The sequence below is a fragment of the Trichechus manatus genome, unplaced genomic scaffold (assembly GCF_000243295.1).
Source record: "Trichechus manatus latirostris isolate Lorelei unplaced genomic scaffold, TriManLat1.0 scaffold00047, whole genome shotgun sequence".
Lineage (NCBI taxonomy): Eukaryota > Metazoa > Chordata > Mammalia > Sirenia > Trichechidae > Trichechus > Trichechus manatus.
The window spans coordinates 6899275-6921715 of record NW_004443983.1 but is presented as its reverse complement, the minus strand read 5'-3'; the positions used below and the strand labels follow the sequence as shown (position 1 = coordinate 6921715).

At 35.8% G+C, this 22441-nt stretch overlaps 1 protein-coding gene across 1 annotated transcript in view; it reads right to left on the bottom strand.

Annotated features, from left to right (window-relative positions):
* Nucleotides 1–9079: 9079 nt before the first annotated feature.
* Nucleotides 9080–22441, bottom strand: part of TRIM36 (tripartite motif containing 36) — a 34629-nt gene continuing 21267 nt past the window's right edge. Inside the window, exons 5-10 of the mRNA XM_004376983.2 lie at nucleotides 21059–21154; nucleotides 16673–16926; nucleotides 16312–16436; nucleotides 13676–13969; nucleotides 10915–11212; nucleotides 9080–9535 (exon numbers count right to left, since the gene is read on the bottom strand). Coding sequence (XP_004377040.1) covers nucleotides 9181–9535; nucleotides 10915–11212; nucleotides 13676–13969; nucleotides 16312–16436; nucleotides 16673–16926; nucleotides 21059–21154 — 1422 coding nt within the window. The 3' untranslated portion in view covers nucleotides 9080–9180. The remainder of the gene's footprint in view (nucleotides 9536–10914; nucleotides 11213–13675; nucleotides 13970–16311; nucleotides 16437–16672; nucleotides 16927–21058; nucleotides 21155–22441) is intronic.

The following is a 22441-nucleotide window of genomic DNA, read 5'->3' as shown; positions in this document are numbered from 1 at the left end:
TAAAAACTGAGTCTACTGATAATATTGAAATGATTGAGAATTTCTTATCTTCCCAAGTTTAGAGACCTATACAAAGCAATTAGCGTAATTCCTGGAATACTGCAAGCACTCAACAACTGGTAAATTTTTAAATACTAAAAAATCCTACCTAACAGCTCTTTTGGCTAAGTGTGAACACAGTGCAATTAACTCACTCTAGTATTAACAAGAATCAAGGATCAAGATCAAGCAAACTCTATTCATACTCATTCTTGAAGAGTCATACTGAGCATTGGTTGTTTGTTTTAAATGGCTGAGGTACACTATAACCTCTGCACTTAATTTGGGGAACCCAAACTCTCTCCTTATACTGCCTCACATAATAGCTTTAGGACCTCCATTAGATATTTGCCCAAGCACCCAAGCTGATTTAAAAGAATAAGTTTGGCCTTGTCTAAAGATACCACTGAGACTTAACTCAGATGACAGTTCCCATTCCAGCTGAACCTACTAAATTTTCAATGTAGACTTATTTATGCTCTCACATTTCCTATCCTTCCTTCCATTCTCATCCATACACACACATAGGGCTAGTTCTGTTTATCTAAAAGCCCTGCTACTCAAATTGCAATCTGTGGATCAGTAGCATTGGCTTCACCTGGAGCTTGTTAGAAATGCAGACTCTCAAGCCCCACCCCAGACCTACTGAATCAGAATCACATTTTAACAAGATTCCCAGGTGATTCATATGCACATTAACATCTGAGAAGCACTGCTCTATGGTACATGCTGTTTTTTAATTAGCAAGACTATCAGTAGGTTCTGGAGCCGTGGTGGCATAGTAGTTAAGATCTTGGCTGCTAACCAAAAGATTGGCAGTTTGAATCCACCAAACACTCCTTGGAAACTCTATGGGGGAGTTCTACTCTGTCCTATAGGGTCTCTGAGTTGGAACTGACTCAATGACAATGGGTGTGGTTTGTTTATCAGCAGGTTCTAGGAGCCATAAGAAAAATCTATCATGAACTAAGTTTACCTGAGACATCTGATACCTGAAACAGACTATATAAGTCACATGTGAATTTTTTTCTTTTGTGTTTTATGAGCTATTGCTCACTGTTATATAATAACAAAGAAACACACCTGAACCATATTATCCTGGTCTCACAGAGAACTGTTTTTTTTTGTTTTTTTTAATTTGACTAGTGAATTATATCTCAACTAATTATTCATATACTTCTCCAATTTGGTTTTGGGCATTATAAGCAAATAATAGCAAATGAATCCAATAGTTACGGTTCCCCTAGTACAATTTTCTATTCAAATATACTCTCATTTTTGTAAAAGATACCTTAAGAGTGTTTATAAATGCTACTGAAAAGCAGAATGCATGTGGGTACCCACCATGTATTGAGTACTTGATTTACCTATATACTCCATAAGGTACCTACCTACGTACTGAACACCATGCTAAGTACCAATTTACCAGTGAAGTAGGTATCACTAGAACTACTTCACAGAAAAGATGAAGCTCTCAGGTTAATAACTTGTCTAAGATCACACAGCTAGACAAACCTTGGATTTGAATCCAAACCACTTAGACTCCAAATATCTGTATTGAGCACTAGACTATTTCCACAATGTGTTCCATAGACTGTGCCGGGAGATTCAAATTGGCACTAAATCCTGCAAAAATTGGTGCAGTCAAAAACAAAACAACTATCCAACTTTACTTAACCCAAAATTATTTGCTGATAGATCCTCCTCTTTCCTCAAAATCCATAAAGTACAGCTGGATCAACCTTTAGACATGTACTACAATGTACCAGCCTTTACCAATACTTTATAAAAGTATTTTTAGATTCCTATCACCCAACAACTTCAAGGCATATTAGCTATGCTCCAAGAAGTAATTTAAACACTCACATACATGTTAAAGCTATGAGCAGAACAGGAAATAATATCTGGACTACAAATATTTCCATATACTACAGATGTGCTTTGCTTAAAAAATGGGGGTGGGTATACTATCTAGAGTATTTAAAAAAATCCAATTGGGAAAAAAAATTAAGTTGATACACTGCACTTTAAAACTCAGCAGATTTTATCAAATATTGAATCCACTCACCAAATATATTTACAGTTCAATTTATAAGTGATTTTCAAGAAAATATCTCCTGCCAAATATGAGGCATGCCTACACCCTATACTATAGCTCCATCATTTAAAGAAAAAACAAAAAAGTCCTCATTTTTTAAGAGTCAAGGAGCTAGTTCCTAGGGTGTTATAAAATGAAGATCTGGAAAAGATACTAATTATTATAGATCCAGTGAATAAATATTAAATGTCCTACCTTCCAGCTAAAGTCATCATTCCAAAGATAATACTTTTTCCAGTTTCGAGATGGCAAAAGTCCTATTCACCTCCTTCCTCTTGAAAATTACCTCAAAACAACATGAACAAGAAACCGAAAAGCAAATTCCAATGCAACTTGGAGCCATCTATAACCCCAAACTACAATGAAGAACAAGCAGATGGAAGAATGGCAAATGACCTACTGAAGGAAGGCCAAATCTAAAAGCTTGCAGAGGGAGAAAACCATGAGAAGCAAGCTGACTTACATCAGACAGGCTCAGGAACTACAGGTACCCATGTACCACAAAGGCAGAGGTGACCCACAGGGCTGAAAACCAAGACAGAGTCAAGGTGCTGGGATCCAGCAGTGAAAAAACTGGGTCAAATTCCAGCCCTTGTGGAGTTCGCATTCTAGAGAGAACGCCATTAATCTCATAGCCGATCACAGCATGGAATGGTCAACAGGGAAGAGAAGTACCAGAAAGCTGAAAGGGAAATGTTGCATTGCTTTCTAAGTCTTCACTACAGTTCCTTTCATTTCTATGTCTTTTGACACTTCAGAACATTATAAATAGCCTTATTTAAACAGTCAGAATAGCCAATGTCCTCCCTTCTTTCCTTCAAATACACCCTCCTCCTTCCTACCTGTGCCAAGTTATTCACCATTTATGCCAGCCCCAAAAGCACCACAATATCCATTCTTTCCCTTCTCTGCCACAGGATGATGACCCCTACTCGGGCTATGTTGGCCAATAAGCAGCACCAGCAGAAGATCAGGCAGAGGTTATGTCTTTCCTACTCCCACCCTTCCTTGGCATCCTACCTCTGGTAACAGCTGCCTCCCATGATGACCACAGCTCCAGACAGGAAAACCTTCTATGGTGTCCTTGCTCTCACTGAAATCTGGAAAGTGTCCTCACCTTATCCCTCTAGCTCTAGCAATGACTTTGGGCTGCTGCTAGTTTTTGAGTGCCATTCCTTTAGGGTTGCCCATACCTCTAAGTAACCTTTTCATTAACTTCTTTTCATTTGAACCATCAAGATGAATTACACTTCTTGCCAAAACATCACCAGTTCATCATGTCAAAGCCTTTTCTGCATTTCTTGTTCACTCTACCTGGAATGCTTTTCACTTAGATCTCTACATGGGCAGTTCCTTCTTAACAATCAGGTCTCAAACTTTTATTATCCTCCTCAGAGAGGCTTTCCTGGTCACCAAATCTAATGTTAGCTCACACCTTGCGGTGTAGTGGGTTTCTCATATATGACCTTTCTGGCCCTGGGTTTGTAATTCTGCCAAAAATAACTGGTTGAGCCACAGTCTGCCCTGTGATTGGTCTATTTTACTCACCTTGTAGGAATTAGTCAGTTTACTAGTTGGAAAGGTAGTGTATAAAACCACTCAATACAATTGAGTGGCTTGTAGTCCACTGAGGGGATTGGTCAGTTCTGCTGGGAGGGCCACACCTTAAAATTGACCGAGAATTTGCTTACATAAGCGACCAACGCCACAGAGGTTTACAGGGAAGGAGGGAACCTCAAGATCGAGAAGAGCCTGGAGCAGAGAAGTTTGGACCCAAGTTTACTGCGAGGGGAACCTTCTAAAAGAGCTGCAATATGGGTCAAGGACTGTAACACCGAAGACAGCGAGAGGCCTGGAAAGGGCCCAGCCGCAGAGCAATAGGGTTGGGAGGGCCTGCATGGCTGAGGAGGATGCTACACTGGCCATGAGCTGGGTCAGTTAACATCAGAGAGGCTGACAGCAGAGAGGCATTATTGCAGAGAGCAGTTAAAAGAGCTGAGCAGGCTGCTACACTGGCTATGAGCTGGGCCAGTTAGCAGCAGAGGGGTCTGATGTCAGAGACCTAACATCAGATAGCAGCTGAGAGAGCTGTCCTGGTTGGAAGCTGTCCTGCACTGAAGGGAGGGAGGTGCTCTCCACTTCATGGGCACCTTCCAGACCTTGCCTATGTGCTTCCTGATCCTGATCCCAAGTTGTTCCTACTGCTTCCAAGTTGATCCTGATCCCAAGTTGTAGCCTGTTAAAATCAAACCAAAACCAAACACATTGCCACTGAGTTGATTCCAACTCATAGCGACCCTCCAGGACAGAGTATAACTGCCCCATAGAGTTTCCAAAGAGCAGCTGGTGGATTCGAACTGCCGACTTTTTGGTCAGCAGCCAAGCTCTCAACCACTGCTCCATTAGGGCTCCTGTAGCCTGTTACTTCCTAATAAACCCCATAACTGTGAGTATGGTCTGTGAGTTCTCTGTGGCCATTGCAACGAACTATCGAACCAGCAGAAAAGTAGAAAGAGCCATGGAGGGAGAAGAAGAGAACAGCTAGTGTCAGAAATGGTAAAGAAGTTGGAGAGTGGAGGTATGTCTGACCTCCACCTCATAGGAATCAGCTTTATATTGATCCTTATTCTTATCCTTTATAAATTTAGGCAATTCATTGCTCTGCATACCACATTTCAAGTGCTCTCTAGTCCCCTTCTCTTATTTTTATTCTCTCTCCTTCCTAGAAGTTAAGCTCCATGAGAGCAGGAACCTTAGCTAGCCTGTCCACTTTATACCCAGTGCATAGCACAATGCCTCATAGATGGCAGGTGTTCTAAAATTTTTCTCTTCACTACAGTTCCTTTTATTTTTATGCATTTTGATATTTCAGAACATTATAGCCTTATTTAAGCTAGAATGAATAAGCTAGAATACCTAAGCTAGAAATGAATGAAATAGCTCCAAATCAAATGTAAAAAAAAATTCCTTCAAAATTTTTTTTTTTTAGGCAAAAGAGTCCCAAGAAAAAATCCAATTCACTCAGTTACCTTTCCCATACACAAGCAGGTGAAACTCCTTTAAAATGAATGCAAATCTGCCTATAATACTAGTTCTCAATTTTTTCTGTATCAACAGATATGATCGACTATAGTCCCACATGGGATGGACACACTTCTACAGCCTAATCAGATTATGGGCGAGGGCAAAAGATTTAACAGGCTCAGATAATTTTCAATTCTCAGAAGGAGATAGCTCTGACTCCCCACTATTCAAAAAACAACTGCAAATATGAGAAGTTATTATACTCTATCATAGGGATAACCTTCAATCTACCCTTATTGATTTTTTAAAAAATTAAGACATGTCAAGCATCTGTAACAATTCATTGTGACCCATGACTGATCACAATTACTAGTGCCCTATAACTCAAGAGTGTGAATGACAACTAACAGTAACACTGCACCTGGTCAAAATCTAATATGGATCAGAAATATTAGATGTGATATAGCAATAAAAGCACGAGCAGCAAAAAAAACTGATAAATGGGACCTCATAAAAATTAAATACTTCTGTTCCTCAAAAGACTATCAAAAAAGTGAAAAGACAGCCTACAGAGTGGAAGAAAAATTTTGAGAACCATATATCCGATAAAGTTTTAATATCTAAATTTTATAAAATATTTCCACAACAACAAAAAGACAAACAACTCAATCAAAAAATGGGCAAAGGAATCGAACAGACATTTCACCAAGAGGGATATTCAAATGGTCAACCAAAACCTGTTGCCACCGAGTCAATTCCAACTCATAATGATCCTATAGGACAGAGTAGAACCACCCCATAGTTTCCAATGCTATAAACCCTTACGGAAGCAGTCAGCCACATATTTCTACTCCAGAGCGGCTGGTGGGCCCAAACCACTAACCTTTCAGTTAGCAGCTGAGCACTTAACCACTATGCCACCAGGGCTCCTTAAATGATCAACAAAGCACATGAAAAGATGCTCAAAGTTATCAGCCATTAGGGAGATAGAAATCAAAACCGCAATGAGATATCATCTCATCCCCTTTAGAATGGCAATGATCAAAAGAGCAGAAAATACTAAATGTTAGCAAGGTTGCTGAGGAACAGGAACCCTCATCCATTGCTGGTAAGATTGTAAATTGGTATAGTCATTGTGGGAAAGTTTGGAGGTTCCTCAAAAAGCTGAACACAGAACTATCATATGACCCAGCAACTCCACTCTAAGACATATATGCAGAAGACCTGAAAGCAGCAATGCAAACAGACATGTGTCCACCAATGTTCAATGCTGCACTATTCACAATAGCCAAAAAGTGGAAACAAGTGAAATGTCCATCAACTGACGAATGGAGAAACAAAATGTAGTATATACATACAATAGAATATTACTTAGCCATAAAGAGGAATGAAGTCCTGATGCATGCCACACATGGAAGAACTTAAAGGATACTATGCTGAGTTAGTAAGGCAGACATAAAAGGACAAACACTGATACAACTTATATGAAGTAAGAAATTATATTGAAATCATCATCAGTGGTTGCCAGGGGCAGAGGGAGCCTTGGTGGTACAGTGGTAAAGAGAAGAGCTGCTAACCAAAAGGTCGGCCATTCGAATCCACCAGCTGCTACTTGAAAACCCTATGGGGCAGTTCTACTCTGTCCTATAGGGTCTCTATGAGTTGGAATCGACTTGACGGCAATGAGTTTGTTTTTCGGTTTTAGAGGCAGGAGGGAATGGGGGAGTTGGGTTTTTTGCTTTGAATGCATTGAATGTATGTTAATGGTGGTGAGACAATTTGGAAACACTGAGAATGGCTGTACAACTTAAAGTATATAATCAATGTCACTGAAGTGTACATGTAGAAACCGATGAAATACTGTATGTTTTGTTGTATGTATATTGCTGTAATAAAACATTTTTTAAAAAAAGAAAGGAAACAGACAACTGGTCAATTAAACAACTGAAATAAGTTAGTTTCATATTAAGCTTTTCTAATGACCAGTTCCTGGTGTCAGAGTGGTTAAGAGCTATGGCTGCTAACCAAGGTTGGCAGTTTGCTACAGGCTCGCTATGAGTCGGAGTTGACTACACGGTTTGTTTTGGTTAATTACCACTTTAGAGAGAATTAAGACTAAAAGATAAATGTACAAAATAATTTTATACAAAACTTTAGTTCTAAGTTAATATATTCAGCTAAACATCTTTTCATAAAAAAAATTGTTTCAATTTTCCACTTAAACAGATTACTAACACACTAACAATTTCTGTAATGTAGATCTGAATAATTACACTTGACTTTTCATTTTTATTTAAAATAAATCGAGGTGAACAGTTTATATACAAGTATACATGTTTTAAATGGCTTTCCTATTCTGTTAAAGTTTTATATTTTAAGATGTCTACATATGTACTTATACAAAGCTTGAGAGTATCAAACTTTACCACACACATGACTTTAGCAGCTTTATTGCACAATGATCCACATAACACTGCATATTTGCTTAATTTATTTGCTTAATTTAGTCTATTTCATAAAGTGCTATTTATAGGTGGGAAAATAACAGACTACTAACCACTGTAATTCTCTACTTCTGCTGGAGGAAAAAACTAAAGCAGCCTGTATAAAATTTCCTATCAAAAAACAACAACAAATCAAAGCAAAAACAAAAAACCCAGGCATAAGACTTTTAGTTACTCTATTAAAATATGCCAAAGGCATTCCAATAATGATTAGTGCCAAGAACATGGATAACAGTCTAGTTTCTCAACATAGTAACTTCCAGAAAATGAGCAGTTCAAATAAAAACGACCTAAGAAAATCTTTCAAAAATGAACATAAGATTTATATAAAAAATAGCTCTTCAGCTTAAAAGAACTTTTAAGTTTTAAAAGGATGTCATTATGATTTTTATTTCCTAGACAATTAAAGTTGTATTTTTCTTGCTTACATTACAAATGCCTATTACCAAGCAGTGAGAAACAGAAAATGCCATACAACTGAACAATTAGTTACTCCATGTTTTATAATATATTTAATGCTTTTAAAATATATCATGAACTATTTTCAAAGATGTAAACATAAACCAAGACAACCTGATAGTACTTGTGCCAAAAAGTGAGAATCACAAGACACAATAAAAGAGGAAAAAGAATAAATATGATTTCATCATCAGTGCATTTTCACTAATATTTCTGAAAAATAATTCTTTGATATAAGCTCAATATTTTCACACAGTAACTAAGAAAAGTTGAAGATAAATTTTTCTGGAAAAAAAAAGAAGTGAAAAGTTTCAACTCTTAGCTAAGAATTGTAATTGTATCTCCTAAAAGAAACCATGTTTATTACACATGCCGGTAATAAGCATTACAGCTAAAGGGACTCTTTAAAACGTCAATACGGTTTATGGCCTCAAGAAAACAAGCAGTATTCATTTTCCAGGCAATCTACTCTTAGTAGTTGGTAGTTACTGAGTTACACATTAAAATACATAATTTTCCATTTAAATATACAATCATTTTTATGGCCCTTTTCTTACCTATCTATAACTCTGTTTTCCTACTAAAAACAAACGCAAGACACAATTTTTAGTCCTAATTTCTATCTGTAAGGCATTTTTAAAATATCTTCTCTCTGAGGACATAAACATGATATAAAAATGAAAAACTAAACACAAAAGAAGTATAATAAATACTTTCGTATCCCTCCCCACCGAAAGGAATGTTAAGTATCAGCAACACCAGCTGACATAAATAAATTAGATTTCCCGTTCATAAAAAGAGAGACAACCCAGGTGCAAAGTTAACCATTTCAGATAGAACTAAGAAAGGGTGTATTAATTCCCATCATTTGTGAAAGGCAGAACAAGTACGTGGAAGAGACAAGGCTGTTTGGTTTTCTGTGTTTTAAGAAAAAGCACACACAAAAAACAAGCGTGGTGGCAGAATACTTAGATGATATGTACTTAGTTAGGAAGGTTAACACCAAGGCATTGTTTTGCTCACATTTCTCATCCTAAGTCTCATCAGATGTTTACACTACATATCCTCTTGGTATTCCAGATACTTTGCTGTGATGGGTTCTTCAAGTTGAATTCCTCCACTGCCCATTAATGCAAATGCTGGGTACATTGTATTTGAACAGTCTACTTGGCGCTCATAAAGGCATTTCATGTGATCCATGTCGTAGAAAGCCACTTTACCTTTATCGTAGTCAAGGAAAATTCCTATACTTGTTGGCATGGGAAAGACTCTATTCTCAGGTTCATTAGAGGAAGTAGGTGACTTGGGTATAAAAAATTTCTTCATGCCTATAGTAACTAATGTAAAAGGCTGTGAAGAATCAAAACAGGCATCTTCACTTCCACTGTCATGCCCACTGTCTTGTTCATACCTAAAATGCAATATATAAACAGTCAAAGTAGAATCTTATCTGTATCATCATCCATAAACCTTCAAGTATCTTTAAAACATTTTCACAACATATATCAATTTAAAGTTATAATAATTTTTACATCAGAAATTTTCTATTAAAATGTAACCAATTACAAACAAAGACTACACATTGCCATTTATAATTATACTACGGGCTCAGCCCCAACTGCTCTGTCATAAAATATCAGCCACTTTTACCTAGAAACATGCACAGGATAAAACTTTAAAAATCATTAGTAACTTCGGTTTATTAACAAACCAAAAGCCAGGAAGAAGAGTGAACAGGCTTACCGAAGATTAAATATTTATAGGACACAATTGTATATAGGAAAATACAAAGACAAGGTAACACCAGGCTAAGGAAAGGGAATGGGCACTGCAAAATAATGCCAATGAAACAAGCATGTTTCATTCTCTCCCTTAAAAACACTATTTCCTGGTTGGGATTTCTATATGGAACTATGATATAAACAAACATTGTAACTTATTTTTCTATTATAAAACAGTAGTTGCCTGTAGATATGTTTTATGCTTGCTCCTTCCATTTTCTTCTACGCATAGCTTGTTTTATGTATTTGTGATCATACAACATCAACAATTTTAATCAGGTTTTTTCACTTCTATTTATCATGTTTTAAACTTTTAAAGCAATATTAATACTAATATTCTATCAAGTGGATGTGCCACTTTGCTTAATTAACCATTTCCCTGTTCCAATTTTCGTTGTTATATACAATTCTTTGTGCAAAAAGTATTTCTTATAATTCAGATTGTCACTTGGGATATTCACATAAGTGGTCAGAAATTGTTTGTCTTGACCAGTTCACCTTAACCCACTTAAATGTACAATCTCTTAAGAAACTGGAATTCCTAGGTGTAGAAACATGTCAACCACGACACAATTTTGGAATTATTGATGGGAGACTTTAAAGATAACTGTGTCCCATAATAAGAAGAATGATTTAATATCATCAAATTTGAAATATGACTATTAGAAGCACTTCACTATATATGTAAGTAATCTATCGCATAATTTAGGTTAGCTGAATGACTCAAAATTTAAAACTGCAAAGCTATTATAATCAAGAGGTATCCAAAACAGACTTAATTCATCATGGAATCAGAAATTAACTGCTAACTCTCATTCCATCTGCAAATATAAGACAACCTGACCCTTTATTAGCCAACTAAGTAAGTATAGCCAAAACATATGAATCTAAAAAATATATACTCTAAATGTGATAAATAAACCTAAGTCTATTTTCAGGCTTACCCTGCTAAACAAGGACATTTACTTTTAATAGAATTAGCAAGTTCTAGACTAATGAAAGAATCTACCTTGGACTAACGGCATCCCGGGGAGAGCGGAGCCATTCTTGTAGCTTATCGCTGGAAGCAACTCCCACTTTTACCAGGTATGAATATGGTTCCACACGAAAGGCCCAAAAATGTTTCCCTTTTGTAATTCCGACATCTCCAATGATGTAGTCTAAGCTTGTGTAATAGCCCACTTGTACACGTTCCGCAGTAAGCAGAAGATTAAATCCAGCCCTACTTTCTACACGGTCTCTCTTCAAGTTCAGCAAGAGGTGTTCGTTATTATAGCCACATTTTTCATCAAAGAGAAAACTGAAAACTTTAAATAGAGTTTAAAATTAGTCTGAAAATTATTTATGAGCATTTCTACAATTTAAGGTTAAATTTGATAGTTTTTTAAAAGTAAAAATTACTGAAAAAATGAGCAAAACCTTCCAAAAACAGGACATATCCTAGAAACTTATCACAAACTCAAACCCCAATTTAGAAGTAACTTTCAGTAAACTGGAGCCCTAGTGGCACAGTGGTTAAGAGCTATGGCTGCTAACCAAAAGGTCAGCAGTTCGAATCCACCAGCCGCTCCCTGAGAAACCCAATGGGCAGTTCTAGTCTGTCCTATAGGGTCGCTATGAGTCAGAATCGACTCGACGGCAATGGGCTTTTGGTTTCAGTAAACTTTCTGTATCTGAAAAACTTCAGGAATCTCAAAAGCAGAAGAAAATATTTTTAATATATGATAACATTTCTGAATGCAGTCCCTTGGAGTAGAAGAGAGCAAATCTACCCTAGATATTTTACCACAACCAAATCTGTTCCTAAAATAAAGAGTTGCACATTTTCTCAGAGTTGTACATTTTCATAAATATATATATATATATATTCTTAAATATGTATTTCAAATGTTTTAAATTTGGAAAACCTTAGCTATTTTAATAAGGTATTTTCAGTCAACATGGCAGACATGAGAAACACGGTACAGTGTAAAAAGAGAAAGAAAAAACAAAAGGAAAGACTTTGTGTTCAGAGAGACCTGGGTTTCAATCCTTGTTCAAGCACTTATGTAGAATTTGACCTAACTTTTAATTTCCTCATCTATAGGATGGAAGATACCATCACCCTTAAAAGTCTCTATCAACTTGATCCATTAAGCATAAAATTGGCTCCTAGCAAGCTAAAACCATTCACCAATATACAGGCTGACCATTCTTCTGGTAAAGCCTGTCATTCTGACACAATTATTCATGCTTCTTTAGCATAACAGAAGTCTCCCAGTTTGCACAATAAATTTATGTGGCCACCCTATTATGGCTATTCAGAGAAAAGGACAACACCGCTAACATTTCCTTTCCTCCCCCCACCCCCCACCCCCATGTTACTGAAAACAGTTGCTACTTCCAGGTTTCTCTATCTTCCACTTTCGGACAGAGAAAAAAGCAGAAACAGTACAAACCATAAAATACTTGCAAATCTATGCTAAAATTCTCTATTTGGATGTTATTAAAATCCAAGAAAAATAATTTTAGCCAACTTTGCTTATTTGTATTCTATTTCTTTAAAGCTACAATATGCATGAAAAAGAAACTGGAGAATACACTCCTTCTCTGTCTTAGACAAAAAGGGAAGGAACAGCAGACTGCAGAAAATATGGGTCCAAAAGCCACTAAAAATGGACAGGGCAACGCAGTCCAAGGAATCTCTAAGGCAGTGGCCAACAGGGCAAGATATTTCCTGCTAATTAAAATGAGCACAACTTTGGTTCTAAATGTCCCTTGTCCATGGAGACTACCGTGAGCATCAACTAACCTATAAATCATTCTCATTCTATAAAAATCTACAGGCACTCTACAAGTAGCATTCAAATCACTGGTTTTAATTTGGAAGACAGAAGGAGGTGGATAGGCAGGTGAAATTTTAGTGTGGAGAAAAAGCTATCCACATGGTTCTAAGATATGCCTTCCATCCCCATGTGCTAGAATCACCACATTCGGAAATTCAGACAAGTAAGAATTAGATTAAATCAAAATATTTCAGGCTATTATAATTTTATATTTTAAATATCTACCTAGATTTGTATGTGATGGCAAGACAGCCCTCACTGTACCGTATTAAAAGTTCTATTTTCTTTGCTTCCTTCTCCTCAGCTTTGCATTTGAATTCTGCCTTCACGTAAACCCCATTGTGCCTGCACAGTATGATTTAAGAATGTTGCTGATGTAATTTGTATGAACTTCCTACTTGTAAACCCCTTTAAAAATAACTGGCCTGCCTGCTCTTGGTGAGCAGTCTTGGCGGCAGCAGCTCCGACTTATTCCTTTCCTTGTAAAATGAAATAAAGGTGCCTTTCCTGTTCTCCCTTCTCCGTCTCTCGTTTACTGGCCAATATGAGTCATGCCAAGCACTAACCTGGGGTTTCCGCCCAGTAACAAGAGAGATGTCTATAAATTGTCCAAAAAATATAGAATTATACTATTTAATATTAAAAACTTTTAAGGTAGCATCATGCCATTTTAACACGAAATTAATAGCCCTGCTCACTCAAATTTCTTCTGTTCATGTTTTTCTATATCTGATGTCAGTCAAAATCCAATCCTGTTCTCAGCCTGCTTGGTGAAATTCAAGTATGATTCAGTTCATTTCTAAATCCTAACGGGGTATGGAATCTCCTTTTCTAGGCTCTTAATAATGAGAGTTAGTTTCAATGTAAGTCTATATGGTGACATTGACTATTTTATCAAGGTCTCTTCTAACTCTATGTTTTTTTTATTCCCAATATTCACAATACCTGGAGCAGGAGGAGTATGAAGAATCAATTCTCTGCTGCAAGGACTACAGATTGAACCCTTATATGCTCTCACTCTGAAGACATAATGTGAATTACTTTCCAGGTCCCCAACCACTTTACTCGTGCCACATACTTCTATCTCATTCCATGACAACATTTCTTCATCTCTGTTAATCTTCCGATATTCAAGAACATAGCTATCAGCTTTATCATTCTTTCCTGGTTGGTGCCAATTTATCAAGGCATTGTTATAAACTCTGCTCTGTTCCTCGTTGATCTCTGGCACATCTATGCCTGAAAGAATCACGAAATAGAAAGCAAAGTTAAAATACTGATATTTCAAAATCTGTATTTTTTCCTCAATAATGTATTGACATACTTAATGATTTCTAAACTAAGAATTTTCTAAATTATAAACTATGTGTAAGAAAAAGGATAAATAATAAGAGGGATTAAAAAGGTACATTTGTATTTACAACAAAAAGGAGAAAGACAAATGAGAAATAAGACAAAAATTAAAAGACTCAATTATAGCTTTAAGTATTATAATCATCAATTTTGAAGCCCTGTAAATTAAAAATTTTAATTATATACCTTCACTTTTCACCTACTGAATAACAAACTTGGTCTTGAAATTTTTCATCTGTGTCCCCCTATAAACATAAACTATTATTTTAATAAATTTCTAAACACCTAAGTTTTGAGGAATATATCAAATTCTCAATGAAGCATTACACAGTTTCCTTTCATATTTTCTTCCGAAAAGTTGCAAAGCAATTTAAATAAATTTTTCCTAGTATAAACATCAAACATATTTTATGCAGGAAAAATACATAATGCATAAAAAATTTTTAAGTAACCAAAAGATAATCACTATAAATTTTTTTAATTGATCCTGTCAGTTTTTCCCTCAGTGGTAGTCTAATATATGGATATATCAACATTTGTCTATTTTTGGAAACACGTTTCCAATTTTTCACTAAAATACAGTAATTAAAATATTCTCACTAAACTTTTGTATACATCCACAATCCTTCCCATAGAATAAATTCCAATAAGCTTACCTGCTTGGGTCATATGGTATGAACAATAAAAAAGCTATAGAGGTAAAAGTTACACACACACACACACATTTTTATCAAATCACAGAGAAATGTGTCCCACTGTTATATAAAGTCAATTTCCATTATTCACAGTAGTTGTGTTTTCTAAAGTCCCCATGAACACTGAATTAGCAAATACTGAACCAGGCTTGTGTGTTAGGTGACTCAAATTTTTCACCACTCTGTGTATGTATGTACATGTCCATGACTGACTGCAAAAACGCACGTGCTGATTTGAGGGTTACAAGTAAATCTTATTAAGGAGGCAAATTCACAAATACGGAATAACAAATAATGAGAAGTGACCGTATAAACAATGTATAAGTGTGTCTATTTATGGTGCATTTTTACAACTGAATGTTATGCAGCCATAGTGAGATCTGCAGAATCATTGATTTTAAAGTGGAAAAAAAAAAAAAAGGCAAGTTACAGAATAATACACTCTACCCTATGCCCACTCTTTTCTTTCTTTGAAACACAGCTTACAAAAAAAAAAAATCTAAGTAGGAAAAAATGAGAGAACATCCACCAGCTGGAAGCTGGGTGACTACTGAATTTCCATTCTTGCTCATCAATTTTACTGGTTCTGCGTTATACCTGGGCATAACCCAAGATTTTCCACCATCAACCTCACCTTTCCCCACATGTACTCACAAATAAACAAACACATATTTGAAAAAGTGATTCGAATACACATTTTGAAAATGGGGAGTACAGTATATAAAGTACAATCAGTATCTGAAAGAGTTTTATCAAATATCCTTGGATAAACAAGGTAGTCATAATAAACAAGCTAAGTATATATTTGAAAGAAGACTCAGCTATAGATTTGAAAAGAAAGGAGTCACAGCAATTCTTTAGAATTTTTAACTTACATCAAACATGATAAATTCTTTTCAGTGAATGTACAAATCTATACATCTATGCCTATATAATAATCAGATTATAATTACATCTTTCTAAGGATTGTGACTGCTCACTATCACCAGAAGAGAAATCTGAGGGAGATGAATCAGGTGAGAAGGGAAGAAAGGAAGCCCTCCCACTAGCAAGTAACAAAATACAAACATCCTACAGTCAGTTTTAGCTTGAAGATTCCATTTCTAGGTTTCTCTCCTAGAGAAACTCACATACACACACACAAAGAAACACTGACAAAGATGTTCAACACAGCATTGCTTGTATAGAGAAAAATTAAAACAAACTGTCTCTCCATAGGAAAATGATTTATTTATATAACAGAGTTAAAATATAGTTTTAAACCAGAACTTCATGTATCAACAGATACTTATCTTAAACTTAATTTTTCAAAAAATTAATTTTTAATAAGGATATATACAACATGATGCCATTTATGCAATGTTTGAAAAAATACAAACCAAGAGACTACAGTTTTGGGGCATTAAACACAGCTGTAAAAATATAAATGGAATATGATTTCGGGATGAGAGATAGACAACAGAGATGATGCTATGTCAAACTGAAGGGAATTTGTTTTTTCTACACAGTGCGAATTTAGTGCAAGAGACATACCACTAGAGAAAAAGGACCATTCTCCAAGAAGTTCTGTTTGCTTAGTTGTATTAACAACATAGTCTTCAAAAGAAGTCTGAGCTGCAGGTCTAAAGCTCTTCAAAGATTCTGTAGCTTTCTGTATTCTGCAGACAGATAAAATATTTTATATAAAAATGATTCTTTAAAGGCAAACCAGACTAAATATTTGCAGTGTGATTAACAAAAAATAACAGTTCATTTAACATTCAAGTTACGAGTGAAGCAAGACATACTTCATATAACACAGCATTCTGAACAACTCAGAGCTAAAGCTGAAATATACAGCAGCATTTAATGACATTGCTAAAGAAATTTTAAAGTTAAAAGTAAAAGAAAATACCTGAGGTGGAGTTGTTTTGCTGTCTGAACAAAGCAAGACTGATCCGTCTCTTTAAGCACTTCTTGAGCATATCCCACAAGCCCACTGTTTTCTAGAAGCCCCTGATATTCTTCCATTTGAGTCTGAAATTTCTCTAATCTTAGTTTCTTAGAAGCATCAATTGCTTTCAAAACAGATGATTTCCTCTCTTCCAGAATTTCAAAGAGCTTTTCAAAACTTGTAATTGCTTCTTCTTTAGCCCTCTCTCCATTACACTAATATAAAAAAACAAAACATTACTTCATCTGCTAAATCAAAATATCTTTCACAAAATTCTCCATAATCATATTCAGTCTACATGATGCCAAAAATCAAAACTCAACAAAACAAACTCATATTTAAAAAAAAAACAAACCTGATTCTCTGGAATTTTCAGAATAATAATCCGGCATCAAATATACTCAGCAAGGCATTTTGGCAACGGTTAGGCTTACTCTGTAATTTTTTAATAGTGTACTTTCCTTAAACTTTTCACCTCCAAAGTCCAGCAATAGACAATTTATTCAATTGAATAAAAAAACAATAATCTTCAAATTGTATATAAAGGAATTTGAAGCAGAAATTAACTGATTTAACCAAAGACACAGGAAAATACAATTCCAGTCTTGAAGGCCCTTCTAATTCAGGACTTTTTTTGGCATTTTCCTACCCTATTTCAATTTTTTAAGAAGTTAAACCACAACCATGAAACACACACACACAAAAAAGGCATCATTTACTGATATGAAAATGTTGTCTTCTCTTCAAATTTATATAATTTAATTATAATTAAATCCTGACTCAGCTGTGTAACCTTATGCAAATTACTTAATTCTACATGCCTGAGTTTTTCTCTTTTGAAAGCTGGGGATAAGAGAACCTATTCACTTTAGGGGTTTGTGAAGATTAAAAAAGATTATTGACATAAAATGCATACCACAATGTCACATACTATCAATAAATGTTAATACTATCACTGTACATGTAGTTATTTCTGTCATAAAATGATCCTATCTGAAGTGCTTATCAAACATGTTGAATGCCGATAAAATCAGAAACCAACTTGCTTTTGAAAACAAGACTAACAGAGCACTCATGGGCAATTATCATAACAGACTCACAGGCAACAGCCACCAGAAAAAAGTCTTCAAGAACATTCTAAAAAGCTGAAAATATATGGTAGAAGGGAATTGTGCATTTTCCAATGGCTTACGGCCAACATTTATAATAAACAGAAACTTTTTCCAGATTCTCTTCTCTGGTTCCTAAAGGCAACAGCCAAAGTTAAATAATTAAATAATAGGGCGGGGAGAGTGGGAGGGAGGTCAAGGGTGGTGATGTCTTGACAGTATTTCAATGACATATCAAAACATTAAAGCAGAAATATTATACACAGGTAAAAAGGAGGTATTTTTCAGCTAAGTAAAATTACAAACTAAAAGATAGTGTTATAATCACTGAGTAAAAGTCAAGAATGAAGATAAATTCTCTAATGTAGAATACATTCTTACTGATAAGCCTACTACATATGCAGCTTAGATCAAAGGTACAAAAAGAAGTTAAATAATTTCTCCAGGATCTCAAGGGATCAGGGTCTAAATGAATGCCTGATGCCCAAGTTCCTCAAAAACTGGCACTGAGTTTTCCTTTATTTCAGAAAGTAAAGGGCACTATGACTGAGAAAATCAATAGTTCAAAGAAAAACTTGAAATGACTTATGGCCTAAAATGAAAGTGATGTAAAATACTATGCCTGAACAACCTATTATTTAGGTGATAATCTGCTGTATGTTAGGAGATTATGCCAAACTGAGAGGATTTGTCACTTAATCAGACAAAAATGTGAAAAATAAAATCCCACTTTAAATTACATGGAAAAACAACTTACTCAGGGTGGTGAGTGAAATCAGTGAAGATCAGAAAAAGAATACTAAAAACTAAAGTGATGCTTGTAATACGGTACTAATTCACATAATTTCTCAATAATTTCACCCTATTTTAGAAAATATTTTTTTTTATCGAGAAGTAACAGTCCCCCTGAAACTACTGCCCTGAGATCATCTTTAATCCTTAAGCCACAAACCAAAAACACCCCCTGAAGTCTTCTTTAAAACAAACAACAGTCTAGCTTAACTAGTAAAGACTGTCCACAGTGAGCTTTGTGCTCTTTAAAAAATCTTACCATATGGGATCAAACTGTTAACAGCTACTCGAAAGGTTAGATAGGAAGCTTAGGGGAAAACGAGTTTATGTCAACAGGGGAAGATCAAATCGAAAAAAGACGGTGAGAACACTTGCATAATTTGAAGAATGTCATCAAGGTCATTGTATTGTACACATAGAAATTGTTGAATTGGTATACATTTTGCAGTATATATTTTTTACAACAAAAACAAAAGTAACAGTATACTCACCCTCATACTAGCCTGAATATTTTTATATTTAATAACAACTTTTAAAGTGATCATGAGTAATGGCTCTTAAATTTGTTTCAAATGGACAAACAGGCACATGTCAAAAACAGTGAAGAATATTTGGAATTTTAAAGTAACCCAGTCCCATCTTCTTTTACTGTATTTTTAAATTCTGTCATTTTTTCTAACTTTTTTAATTGAAGTATACATACAGAAAAATGTACATGTAAGTGTAAAGATCAATCTTTCCAAACATTTCCATGTCACCAGCACTCAAATCAGATGAAAGAACATTATCAGTATTCTAGAAGCCACCCTCATAACCCTTCCAGGCACTAGCCTTCCCCTCTTTAACATTACTATCCTAAATTATAAATGCATACCAAAAAGTCCCACTTTTTTTGGTATTTTTTATAAATGGAATCCCATAGTATGTACTCCCTTGTGTTTGACATCATTCTTTCAACATTATTGCAAGACTTATCTACATTATTGCATCTAATTATATACATTGTTTATTCTCATTGCTATTTATACTACACTGTTGTTGAGTATTTTGGCAGTTTCCAGTCTGTGACTATTACAAATAATGTAGATATGAATGTCTTTTGGTGAACATATGTATAGTATATACTTAGAAATATCTGAAACTTTAAATAAACTTGGTCCTAGTCACGTTATTTTTCAAATGCAATCAGCTAATATTTTTAAATAAAAATACTTGTATCGGGGAACATCTAGCTCAATTGGCATGACACAGTTTATAAAGATAATGTTCTACATTCTACCTTGGTGAGTAGCATCTCTGGGGTCTTAAAAGCCTGTGAGCAGCCATCTAAGATACTCTACTGGTCTCATCCCTTCAGGAGCAAGGGAAAATGAAGAGAACGGGATACAAGGAAAAGATTAGTCCAAAGGACTAATGGACCACAGCTACCAAGGCCTCCACCAGACTGAGTCCAGTACAGCTAGATGGTGCCCGGCTACCACCACTGACTGCTCTGACTGGGATCACAACCGAGGATTCTAGACAGAGCTGGAGAAGGATGTAGAACAAAATTCTAACACACAAGAAAAAGACCGGATTTACTGGCCTGAAAGAGACTGGAGAAACCCCGAGAGTGTGGCCCCCAGACACCCTTCTAGCTCAGTGGTGAAGTCACTTCCAAGGTTCACCGTTCAGCCGGGGATTGGACAGCCCCATAAAACAAAACAGGACTAATGAGGCACGGCAGTCCAGGGACAAGGACTAGAAGGCAAAAGGGGACAGGAAAACTGGTGATAGGGAACCCAAGGTTGACTAAGGACAGTGTTGACATGTAGTGGGGTTGTTAACCATTGTCATAGGGCAACGTGTACTAACTGTTTAATGAGAAACTGTTTTGTTCTGTAAACCTTCATCGAAAGTGAGAATAGCAGCACAACTGGAAGAGCGTAGTCGATGTCACTGAACTGTGCATGTAGAAATTTTTGAAATGGTGTATCTTTGGCTATGTATATTTTCACCAAAACAAAAAAGGTCAAAAAGGGAGAGGGTTGACATGTCGTGGGGTTGTTAACATGTCATAAAACAATATGTGTACTACTGCTTAATGAGAAACTATTTGTTCTGTAAACCTTAACCTGAAGTACAATTAAAAAAAAGAAAAAAAAAAGATAATTGTAGAAGCTATCATTTCCCTTATGTTACTAGTTTTGACACTTTTCTTAACTGCTGCATAAAGAGTTATTCTTTCCTCTGGGCTCCAATATCATTTAATCACTATCTCTATCACAGCACTGGTCACACATTATAATTTATTTTTACATTTGTTGCCCTAATCCCAGAAAGACAGAGGTAAAATCTAACATAGGTTTGTACTCCTAGCCCATAGAATACCCACAGGTTTTATGAATGAATAAGTAAAGGTTTAGGTGAATAAATGAAAAAAATTAAAAACCAGTTTATCACTTACCTCTGTTTCTTTCATTAACAAGTTCAGTTCAGAAATTTGACTCTTCACCTGGCTCTCCTTACCAATAAGGTAATCAATGTCTTTTGAGAGCTTTTCCTGTTGAAACATATTGGTAACACAAATAAGCAGAAATAGAAGTTTAAAAAAGGCGTTGGGGAATTTTTTTTTTTCCCATTAAATAATACTCATTCTCTTCTATTTTCTATAATGAACAGGCAGTAAAATCAACTACAGCTATTATCACTATTAACCCAGGGTAGTTAGTTACTGGCTTTGAACACACAGATCCAATGGTATATGAAAGATTAGAAGCAGGTTGGAAAAAAGAATAATGTCTCATTATTACTCCCAGAATTCCTCCTCCTAAAGCTTCTAAGGAGAATGGAAGAGCACCTTTAGGTATTGTCTACCATCAGATTTCATAATTCACACACACACAAAATAGAAATAACAAGAGTCTTTCAAAATAATCTTTATAGCTCATCCCAGGCTATATGTTCATTACATAACTACACAATACATCCTAATGTAAATACAGATTTTTAAGAATAGGCAGTTTCCAAAGCTTATTAAATAAGTTGTTTATAAGGTAGCCATTTGGAAATTAGTATATATTACCATGGAGCCCTGGCGGTGTAGTGGTTAAGCCTTTGATTGCTAACCAAAAGGTCTGCAGTTCAAATCCACCAGCCGCTCCTTGCAAACCCTGTACAGCAGTTCTACTCTGTTCTATAGGGTCGCTATGAGTCAGAATTGACTCAACAGCAAGGGGTTTGCTTTTGGGTTTATATATTGCCATAGAAATAACATCATAGACTTCGGTGAGATCCTAGCTTAGCCTAGAAAAAATAGCTGGTAATGTGCCTGAGGAGCCCTGGTGGTACAGTGGTTAAGAGTTTGGCTGCTAACCAAAAGGTTGGCAGTTCGAATCTACCAGCTGCTCCTTGGACACCTTATGGGGCAGTTCTAATCTTCCTGTAGGGTTGCTATGAGTTGAAATCAACCTGACAGGAACAGGTTAATGTACCTGAAGTTTATTTAAAAATAAAAAAAGAAACCAACCCTGTCACACCATGGAGTAAAAAGTTATAACAGACAAATGTATTCAGAGTCAAAATAGGAATAAGAACATCCAAAAAACACCTCCCAAGCTGTAGCCCAACAGGAGAATCAAGCTCTCAGTCACTGCTGATGACCTAAAATGAAAAGGATGGGTGGGAAAAAAAGAAGAGCACAGACCCACAGAACCTTCGAGGTTCACTGATCAGCCTGCGAGTGGACAGCCCAGTAAAACCACGAGAGTAACGAGGTACAGGAGTCCAGTGACAAGGCCCAGAAGGCAGAAGGGGAGTAGGAAGCTGATGATAGGGAACACAAAGTAGA